Here is a 10,199-nt window from a genome sequence, read left to right as displayed (position 1 = left end):
CGCGGCGGGGCGGACGCGCCTACCTGTCGCATCCCGCGAACTTTCCGGGCGCCCGGCAGCCGTCGGGCCGGTTCCGGCGTGCTCGCGGCCGGGGGGAGTCGCGCTCTGGCCTCTCGTTTCCTCTGCGGACGTTGTCACTCGTCCCCTGGGCAGGACAGTTGGACAGTGGCGGAGAGACGCCCTCTTCCCACGCCCAGGGCTGCGTGGTCTTCGAGAGTGCGGGGTCAGGGCCCGGCGTGACCGGGTCCCCGGCCGCCCCGCGGCCCCCGCGGCCGCAGGACCGTCGTCTCTAGTACTCGGGCCCCTCTGCGTCATGGTCCCGGCGGCTTGAGCGGTTTACCGGAGAGCGCAGCCGGCCCCGGCCCCCAAGATGGCAGCTAAGATGGAGATAACTTTGAGGTCGCAGCCCGACGCTCAGACCTCCTCCAGACAAGAGAGACACATCATCGCAAGGCTGGAAGATAAGCGGGGGTCCCCGCCCCCCAAAGACTGCCCGGACCCTGAGCTCTGCCGCCAGAACTTTCGGCGGTTTTGTTATCAAGAGGTGACTGGACCCCAAGAGGCACTGTCCCGGCTCCGCCAGCTCTGCCGCCAGTGGCTGCAGCCGGAGCTGCGCACCAAGGAGCAGATCCTGGAGCTGCTGGTGCTGGAGCAGTTCCTGACCATCCTGCCCCCCGAGATCCAGGCCCGGCTTCGGCATCGGTGTCCAGCGAGCAGCAAGGAGATGGTGACCCTGGTGGAGGAGTTTCACAGAGCGCCCAAGAGGCCCAAGCAGTGGGTGAGGACGGGCATCCGCCCAGGTTCTCCTTTTCACCTGGGTGGTGCTTGGCCCTAGTTGGAGGCCAGACATGGACTGGACGTCTGCAAACACCACCCTGCACCCCATTTAGGCTTCCAGGGGGATGTGGCAGGTTTTCAGAAAACCAGCTGCAGACACTCCAGTGAGGAGGTAGAGAGGTTCTTCCCCTTATGGGCCCAAGACCTGAGAGAGGCCTGCCCCCCAAGTTTCCCTACACTCGGGATTCTTAGCAGCCTTTGTGGGCACTTCAGAGGACCATGCCCAGTGAGGCCCCTTTGGATCAGGAAGTTTCAGCCTAGTTACCTCCCGCCCCCCCCTCCCCAAGTCACACCCAGACTGGGCCAAGGCAGGAAGCAGCCCAGGGCCCCGGGCAGTGGAGGCGGGCAGGGCGGGCTGGGGGCTCTCAGAGCCTGGCAGCTGCGGCTACGGGCACCTCCTTGCAGCGCCCTCGGCACAGCTTACAGCCTCAGCGCGGCCCCTTCCTGGGGGTGAGCACGGGGCGGGAGCCCCCGGCCTCGTGGCCGAACCTGGCATTTATGCAGCCCCCCAGGTGTGGGGGCTGCCGCACCGGAAGTTGCAGCCGCAGTCTTCACTGGCACGCCCTTCCCTTTGCTGCCTTTGAGCACGTAAGCCTCGGTCAGACCCGCCACCTCCCGGCCCACTGTCAGGAACTCCTGGGGCAGCGGGGCTGGAGGGGGTGCGAGCCCCAGCAGTCAGTCCCCAGGCTGGGTCCCCAGGCTGCGCGCTGACCTGGCGGCTCTTCCCAGGTGGCCGTCTGCATGCAGGGGCAGAAGGTGCTCTTGGAGAGAACTGGAGCTCAGCTTGGCGAGCAGGTGCTGCCGGACTTTCAGCTGCAGACTCCTAGGAGACACCCCAGGGAGAGTGCTCCAGGGGAGCCTTTCCTGGCAAGAATCCAGGACCAGCTGAGCCCCCACCCCTGGGGAAAATCCCCACTTCTCCAGGAACCGCCTCCCAGGTCGACTGGGACAGGTAAACATTCCGCCTCCCCAGCCTTGGCCGCAGTGAGAGCCACGTTCTGCGGGTGCGCGCTGCGCGGTTGATTCTGATGTCTGTGGTCCCCGATCGCAGTGACACCGCCCGAAGCATGTTCATATCATTACCCGCTAACGAGGGCTCGGTCATCCAGGGCCCAGATGTTTTAGTGCCCAAGTATTATTCTCGCCCCTTTCAGAGCTGAAGACAGCTCCAGACACCAGCCGCGGGGCTCCGTGTGAGGTGGCCGAGTCCATCTCCTGCCCTGGTGAGTGTCCTGCGGGCGCAGGAAGAGCTCCGCGTGGCCTCCCGCCCTCCCTCCTCCTGTGACCCGTCCATCTGTAACCCGCTGTGCGCATCCTCCGCCCTGGTGATGCCAGCGTGGGGCTGGCCCCGCTTTCGTCTTCTGAGCGCTCAGGCCGAATGACAGTGACACTTCGGTCAGTCTTGGTGATGTGACGACGGTAAAGTCAGCAGCGTGGAGGGCTGTAAAAGGACCTCCTTGCCTTAAGATCTGTGCATTTCGTGAACCCGTGGCTGGACCACCCTTGCGCTCAGCAGAGAGCGCGCCCGGGCCTCGGCCCTGCAGAAAAGCATTGCGACTCAATGGAGGCTCTGCCCCGCCAGCGCCCCCCGGCCACCCTGCCGTGCAGCCGCAGCAGCTGGCTGTGTGATGCCCCTACTCTGTCCACTGCCCCCCAGAGGGGACGTGCCCCTCATCACCAGCCTTCTCAGCTGTGTCCCCAGCCTTCGCCACTGAGCACCCAGAGCGTCTCGGGTTTAGTTACGGAGATACAACTCACTGTCAGGCTTACCTTTAAAGGGCACGGTTCGACGCGGCCTCCCTGATGGCGCAGTGGGTTAGGGTGCGGCACCGCCAGCGAGCCGGTGCACACGACACAGACCTGTCCTGACCCCTCGGCAGTGGACTTTGTCCATCTGCCTGTTCTGCTCCCCACGGTCTCTGGTGAATCACCAGCCGGTACCCCAGTTCTGTATGCAGAAGTAAATCCATCTTTAAAAAGACATACATACAATGCATCACCTTTTGATATTGTAGGCATAGATTTGTGGCTTCTCTGCTGAGCACTGCTTTCGGGACTCATGCACGTAGCAGTCAGTGCTCTGGTTTCTGTGGCATGTTGAGTAACGTGTGCATGGACAGGCATTTTGTGTAGCCATCCATGACTGGTGACTCTGCTTGCTTCCCCATTTGGCTTTTGTCAATCTGCTGCTGTGAACGTGAGTGTACACACTTTCCTGGGGACGCGTATGTTAAGTTCCCCTGTGCATCGCTGTGTGTAGAATCGCCGGGCCACATGGTGACTGCATCTAACCTTCGGAGTAACGGCCAAACTGTTTCCAAAGTAACTGCCCTGTTTTTCGTGCCCACTGACAGTCTATGGGAATCTGTTTCTTCACATCCTTGTCGACACTTGCTGGTCTTTTTTGATTATAGTCATCCTCTGACGTGTTTTTTAAAATTTAATTCAATTTAGTTTTGCATAGAAGAGCTGGAGTTTAGGCCAGGGGAGTGGGGTGCAGCGAGAACTCGGCAGAACGGGCGGTTTCTCTTTCATTGTTGAGTTATGAGTTCTTTATGTATTTTATATGCCGCCTATACCTTGCAGGTATCTTCTGTGGGTTGTCTTTTCTGTTTGATAGTATTCTTTAAGCACAAACATTTTAAGTTCTGAGGCAGTCCAACTTATTTTTTATTTGCTTGTACGCTTGGTGACAGATCTAAAATACCATCTTCTCATCGCCTAATCCTCAGCGGTAAACATTTCCACCTGTATTTCCCCAGAGTTCAGCCCTTACTTTTAGGCCTCTGATCCTGTTTGAGACTGTTTTTGTTATGGGCTTTAAATGTGCAAACCCAGTTTTTGTGGCACCATTTGCTGAAGAGTTCTTTCCCCGCTGAATTACCTGACTGCCATGTTGAGACTCGGTTAACTGTTATTGATTGGATTGTTTATTTAAATCTGATATTGCATAAACTTTTTCAGTTCCTTAGTCACTTTAGTTACATTTCAAGTGCTGAGGAGCCACTTGTGCTGCCGCACTGAGTATCACACACACATTGTCCACGTCAGGAAGCCCACTGGGTAATGCAGACTCGACCCTTGGGCCTACACACACATCGCTGCAGCTCATCTCCACCTGATTCTTTATTTTTTAAAGATTTACTTATTTCTGCACACAGAACTGGGGGTACAGGCCAGTGTGGTGAGAGGCTTCACCAGAGACAGAGCAGGGAGCAGAACAGGCAGATCAACGAAGTCCACTGCTGAGAAGAGCAGTGGGCGGGTGAGGAGAGGTCTGCCGCGCCCTGGGGTCACCTCTGGGGCCTGCAATGGAACTCACACTGAAGAGGCTGCAGCTGGCTTGCAGCGCTGCGTCCTCACTACTGTGCCCACAGGGAGGGCCCCAAACTGATTTTTTTTTTTTAAAGATTTATTTATTTATTTGTGCATACAGAACTGGGGTACAGGCCAGAGGCTCAGGGGCGGTGAGAGGCTTCACCAGAGACAGAGTGGGGAGCAGAACAGGCAGATCCACGAAGTACACTGCTGAGGGAAGCAGCGGGCGGCCAGGAGAGGTCTGGCTCGCCATGTGGTCTCCTCCGGGGCAGGCTGCAGGCGGGAATCGAACTCATGAGGAAGTGGCTTCAGATTCTCAGCGCTGTGCTTTAACCCGCTGCGCCACCAGGGAGGGCCCCAAACTGATTTTTAATCCTGGTGGTCAGAAGTGATAGAATTGCTTTAATGAGAACACAATGTCTAGCTCACACACCAGTTTCTAGACACTTACGCTGCCAATTTTGTAATGAAAGAAACACCGTGTTCGTGGCGTTACATCCTCTAGAGAGGCAGTGGCAGTCTCTCAGTGCCTATATGGTTGTGGTGTTGAAGTCTCAGCTCTCTTCTTTCTCCCTCAGTGTTGCTGATTGGCTCTGATGGGTTTGCTTTGCCTTGTTTTCCCCTGCCTGTAGCTCTCCCTGGTAAGGGGGCGTGGGGATGGAGAACTTGGCTCATAATTCTAGTATCGATCAGGATCACCCAGGAGCATGTTAAGTGTATAAATTTCCAGACCTCATGCCTCACCCACCCCTAAATCTGACTCAGCGTTGTGGGGCAGTGGGGCAGGCTACCTGGCTGGACAAATGCCCCAGGTGAATCTAACGCATGTAACCGTGGGAGGCCGGACTGTGAGAACTGCCGTGTTTCTCACAGCTCTTGCTGAGTGTCCTTCTTCAAAGTTCAGTGAGATATTTCTTTCTAATTATAGAAGCCCCCAGAATGAAAAGTGACAACAAGGAAAATCCCCAGCAAGAGGGAGCTAAAGGAGCAAAGGCTTGCGTCCCGTCAGCCGGCAGACCCAGAGGCCGTGGTCTGCAGAACCCTGAGCCGAGAGCTGCGAACAGGAGTGAAACCCGCTTATTGCACAGGCGTAGCAGCCCCCCAAAAGCGCAAAAGCCATTGACTCATGTCCAGCGACACTGCAGGGAAATGGAATTCCTCAGCAGCTCCCTGAAGAGCCACCCACTGAGGGAGCTAAAGAAAAGCAAAGGAAGTAAGAGGAGCCTGAGCAACCGTCTGCAGCGCCTCAGTCACCAGCCCACCCGCTCTGTGAAGAAGCCCTACAAGTGCGATGACTGTGGGAAAAGCTTCACCTGGAACTCAGAGCTGAAACGACACAAACGAGTCCACACAGGGGAAAGGCCCTACACGTGTGGAGAGTGTGGGAACTGCTTCGGGCGGCAGTCAACCCTGAAGCTGCACCAGAGGATCCACACTGGCGAGAAGCCCTACCAGTGCGGCCAGTGTGGGAAAAGCTTTCGGCAGAGCTCAAACCTTCACCAGCACCACAGACTCCACCATGGTGACTGAACACAGGTGTCATTCTGTCTGTTCCGAAGGAAGGTGTGTGTGCTGCTCCTTCCCCTTACCTGCATGTAAATCACAAAGACTGTGTGATTGCAAGGAGAGCAAGAGGTCTCTGAGGAGTGACGGTGCACATCTGACGGACAAGGAGTCCCAGGAGACCTGAGGGGTGAGACAGTGGCAGGTCGTGCATCGGGTCACAGGATGGTGCTCTTGGTTGGAGCGAGGACAGCTGCTGAGGGAGAACAGGGTGGTCCTGCAGGTGTGTCCTTGTGAGGTCTCCCTCCCCTGCTGCTTTATGTGTTTAGCCTCTAAAATACGTGGAAAGGTAAATTCTGTCCCAACTGTATATGCATTTGCTACCGTGCCAGACAATCTCTATGATGCACATACACATCATTCTTTCAGAAAAAGGAGTGCGCACCGGATTAGGAGAAACCCCCAACAGCCGTCGGGTACCCGCGACTCCTGGCCATGGCACATGGAGCAGGAGCACAGCCGCACAGCCTCTGCGCGGGCTCCATCCCAGCACAGCGCTACTGACACGCTGCACACCACAGACAGCTGAGCATTTTTTATCAAAGCACTTTGATTTAGAAAATCTTCAGAGCTGCTGCAACCCTAGTTGGTCAATAAAGCTCGCCCAGAAGCAGGTGGTAGTGCAGACTGGGAGTGTGCCAAAGGGCATCTTCTCTCTTTTCTCGAGTGACAGCTTTAATAACAAAAATGTTAGTGTGATGAAATGTTCTGGATTATTTCTGGATTATTTCTGTACATTTACTATGAATCATTGAACTATTAATTTTATGATATATAATTTATACCTCAATGAAGCTTGTTAAAGTGGAATATAAAGCAGAATATATATGAAATGTTAAAAGCCTTGAATTTCTATGATCACACCCCTTCTTTTCTTCAAAGTGGAAATAAAATCCCAGTGTTCAGCTGTCGCCCTGGGCGAGCCAATTAGTCTCTCGGTTTAGAGAACGCTCGGAGATGGCCACGCCACCTCGAGCAAACAGGCCAGCATTCTCACCCTAGAAGTCAGCGTCCTCCAAGGGGCACCCGTCGGGCTGTGGCCTGTGCTGCCCCCCGCCCCCGGCTCTCAGCTTCCTCTCCCAGCAGAGGGGCCAGTGCTTGCGAGCGCCACACCTCAGCCCTTCTTACACAGTTCCCACCGCCCGAGGGGCGGCTGCCCCCACAGCTCCACCTCACAGGTTGGCCACTCCGCAGAGACTTCTGGCGAGTCCTGGAGACTTCTCTCCTGGTGGGTCAAGGCCCTGGTCCAGTCCGCACCATGCTGCTCGACCGGGCAGCACATTCCCCCCACCAGAAGCCATGGGGCAGTGTCTGCAAAGCTCCTGGTTGCTGGGGTCTGCGGAAAGGCGGGGTGCTCTGGCCCTTGAAGTTGCAGCTAAACATCTCGCAGTGTGAAGGCCGCGCCCTCCACCGTTACTCCAATGGTGCCCGGGTCGGGCCCACACCATGCACTAAGGCCCCTTCCGGACGAGAGCCCTTTCCCGTCACTTCAGCTTTTGGAACTGGCCCACGCCCGGCAAGGGGAGTAGGGACTCAGATGCGGGCCGCCCCCACTCGGGGCTGCCACTGCCGCGGCCGGCCCAGCCGTGGGGTGCAGCGCCACCTGGCGGGCAGCCCAGCGGCTGCAGCTCGCTAACCCAGGCCCCGCCCAGCCACATCAGCGGCTCGGAGTCTGCATTCCCTGCTACGCGGCCAAGGCCCCTTTGCCCCGGAAACGGCGTCTGCAGGTTCCAGGTCTTCCGGTGCAGGCTGTGCTTAGCTGACCTTCCGAGGCAGCTGGGCTAGTCAAAGGTTTCTCCCAAAATCCGGGGGTCTTAGAGGTCTGTGAATTTCCAAGAGTTGAGGAGGGATTCTTCCTTAAATAGGAGCTTTACTTCCTTCTTGATTTATGCGTTTTTCTGTTCTGATTATAAAATCAAAAACTGCTGAATCTTACTTTTCTTGGGCACCTGTTAACGGCGGACCCTGAGTAAACGTGGTAAAACCACACCAGGCCTCCCTGGTGGCGCAGGGGTTGAAGTCTCAGTGCTGCCAAGCTATTGCCAACGACTGCTGCATGAGTTTGATCCCTGGCCAGGGAGTGACCCCCGAGGATGGAGCAGACCCCTTCTGTTGCCCCGCTGCTCTCCTCAGCAGCGTCTCAGAGGATCCAACTGTTCTGCTCCTGGCTCTGTCTCTGGGGAGTCCTCTTCCATTGCACCCCAGCTCTCGTGCGCATAAATAAAAAAAGCGTGACAAACCCACCACTCTAAACGCCACTCACTCCTGAAGCTCAAACCACCGCTGCGCCTCCCATCCTGTCCCAGTTCTCTGTCCCCCACCGGTTCCTTGCTCACGCATGGTTCCCCCAGTGGCCCCGGCAGACTGGCAGCTTGCAGGCGGCCCTCCAGCTTTGGCCTGTACTTCCCCATGCGGGTTCTACTTGGGGGTTTATCTGGTCCTGGGGTTTCCCTGAGATGGGGAAGGGAGCGTCCACACACAGGCAGGGCTCTCCACAAGGATGAGAACCCCCATCCCATCCCACTACAATCCCCAACAAAACTAGCAGTAACAAAACCAGCAATGAACACCCAATACACTTGCAATTTCCCCAAATTGTTTCTAACACAAAAATGACATCTTTAGAGCTGTGTTGAGATATACCAGAAAATTCACTCAAAGGACAGAGTTCGGCAATTCAATAAGTAGTCAGAGTTGGGGCAACCATCACTGTAACCTAATTCTAGAATATTTCCAGCAGCCTAAAAACAAGCCCGTTCTCCTCAGTGGTCACCCCTGTCCCTTCACGCGTCTCCTCCCGGACTCAGCAGGGTCGCCAACGTCCATCCAGGCCGTCGCCCGTGGAGCCCTTCGGCTTTTTAGGGCCAAACAGGACTAACTGGTGGAGTGTTTTGTTCATTCACTCACCAGTCGACGGTGTTGGGGCGAGTTCCACCTTTGGGCAACTGTGAGCAACGCTGCTCTGGACATGTGCACCGAGCGTGGGTGTGAGGTTGTTTCATCTCTTGGGCGCTCACAGATGTGGAATTGCTGCGTCACACGACTAATCTGCGCTGAACCTTCTAAGACATGGCAGAGTGTCCCCGGGTCTGTACAATGTTTCGGCCACTGTGGGTGCTGAGGCTCCGACTTCTCTCCCCGCCGTGTCCAGGCGAGTTGCCACCTGCCGGTTCACAGCCGCCTGGCGGCTAGGAAGTGCTTATGTGGTTCCGATTTGCGCCCCAACATCCCAGGGATGCTGGGCTCTTTCCTGTGCTGGGCCCTTTATCTTTTTTGGAGAAACGGCTGTTCAAAACCATTGCCCTTGAAAAACCTTGGCTATCTGTCCTTGATTTGGCCGAGTTTTAGTCCTTCATCGACTGAGAGCAAGTCCCTTTCAGCTCTGTGACTTGCCTGGGAGACATCTTGGGACAATGGAAAAAGTACCAGCTCAGGGGTGTGCTGACCCGGCTGCCACCCAGGACCACTGCTGGCCATAACTGGACTCTGAAGCCTGCATTCGGTCCCTACATAAGGTGAGCGGTCTGACAGCACGCTCTCGAAGTTTCTCTTCAGTTCTGAGCTGCCGGTCTATGCCTTGGAAATACGGTCGGCCTGGGGTCAAATAACGGCGAGCTTTGAGCTCAGTGGTTTGACTTGTCCCAGCCCTGGTGATGGGGTTCCTGAGGAAACATGCTCTCCCACCCCCTCATTTTCGAGGGGAGACGAGCTTACGCCTCTCTTGTGCCCGCTTCCTGGGTCCCTTCTGGTCCTTCTCACCAGCACCCTGGTGTCCTGGGTGCTCCCTGCCAACCCTCCACCAGGCCTACTGTCTCCTGTCCCCCCTGGTCCTAATGCTGAACCCAGTGTGGCCTCTTGGTCAAGATGGTCAGGAGAGTCCATTCTAGCTGCTAAAGGTCTGCTCCTCAGTGACTACGCGCCTCCCTGGCCCCCACAGAGCTGTCAGGTGAAGGACCCGGTGGCCTCTGGAAAATGCAGGTCTAGCCAGTCTGTGTCCAGCTTTGGTCAGGGGGCGTTCACCCGAAGCTCAGGCTGTCCTGGAGGTTTCCCATGAAGGGCCTTCAATCTTGAGAAAAACGTTTGATTGTCCACCACACGCCAGACACGAGATGAACCCAGGCTGCGAGCCCAAGAAAGCCCAGGCCTGAGGGGCGAGTCACGTGAATCAATGACGCCAACCAACGCGACTGCGACGTCGCCGCGAAGGAAACGTCGCTGGGGACCGCGTGACTGGAAGGGCGGGGCAGGAGCCCTGGCCCCCTCCGCGGCCGGCCGCCTGCAGGGGTCGCGCTGACCTCGCGCGAGGTCTGGCCCCGCGGAGGAGGCTGGTGCTTCGAAGCTGCCGGTGGGTCAACACCCCGACTCCTGCTCCCCGCTGGACCCGCGTCCAGCCGCTCTGCGTGTGGCCGTGTGAATGTAGGGGCAGGAGCAGGCCAGGCTGGGGCCACCCCTCCTCAGTGGCCCGCCTGCCGCCGACGCCC

At 56.9% G+C, this 10,199-nt stretch overlaps 2 protein-coding genes across 3 annotated transcripts in view; one reads left to right on the top strand and one right to left on the bottom strand.

Annotated features, from left to right (window-relative positions):
• The window catches only part of ZSCAN32 (zinc finger and SCAN domain containing 32), a 7,646-nt gene extending 7,331 nt beyond the window's left edge, over positions 1–315 (bottom strand). Inside the window, exons 1-2 of the mRNA XM_012731679.1 lie at positions 232–315; positions 24–145 (exon numbers count right to left, since the gene is read on the bottom strand). Of these exons, the coding sequence (XP_012587133.1) occupies positions 24–145; positions 232–315 (206 nt within the window). The remainder of the gene's footprint in view (positions 1–23; positions 146–231) is intronic.
• ZNF174 (zinc finger protein 174) lies at positions 40–7,737 on the top strand. Of its 2 annotated transcripts, XM_012731736.1 has the most exons (4): positions 40–778; positions 1,567–1,789; positions 1,992–2,060; positions 5,084–7,737. In XM_012731736.1, exons 1-4 carry the CDS (start codon positions 371–373, stop codon positions 5,683–5,685), a joined length of 1,302 nt encoding a protein of 433 aa, XP_012587190.1. In that variant the 5' UTR covers positions 40–370; the 3' UTR covers positions 5,686–7,737. The 2 variants fall into 2 exon arrangements, with proteins under 2 accessions (XP_012587190.1, XP_004692212.1); XM_004692155.2 differs by lacking the exon at positions 1,992–2,060.
• The last annotated feature ends 2,462 nt before the right edge of the window (positions 7,738–10,199 follow it).

The sequence above is a fragment of the Condylura cristata genome, unplaced genomic scaffold (assembly GCF_000260355.1).
Source record: "Condylura cristata isolate star-nosed mole 26May11 unplaced genomic scaffold, ConCri1.0 scaffold00032, whole genome shotgun sequence".
Lineage (NCBI taxonomy): Eukaryota > Metazoa > Chordata > Mammalia > Eulipotyphla > Talpidae > Condylura > Condylura cristata.
Note: the sequence above shows the minus strand (reverse complement) of the source record. Positions and strands in the feature narration are given on the sequence as shown.

What these genes read in the sequence shown, in the direction of transcription:
- ZNF174 (XM_012731736.1), top strand. Translation starts at nt 371, where the DNA reads ATGGCAGCTAAGATGGAGATAACTTTGAGGTCGCAGCCCGACGCTCAG. An exon ending in CCAAGAGGCCCAAGCAGTGG is followed by an intron (nt 779 to 1,566) that starts GTGAGGACGGGC and finishes GGCTCTTCCCAG; the next exon opens with GTGGCCGTCTGCATGCAGGG. An exon ending in CGAGTCCATCTCCTGCCCTG is followed by an intron (nt 2,061 to 5,083) that starts GTGAGTGTCCTG and finishes TTCTAATTATAG; the next exon opens with AAGCCCCCAGAATGAAAAGT.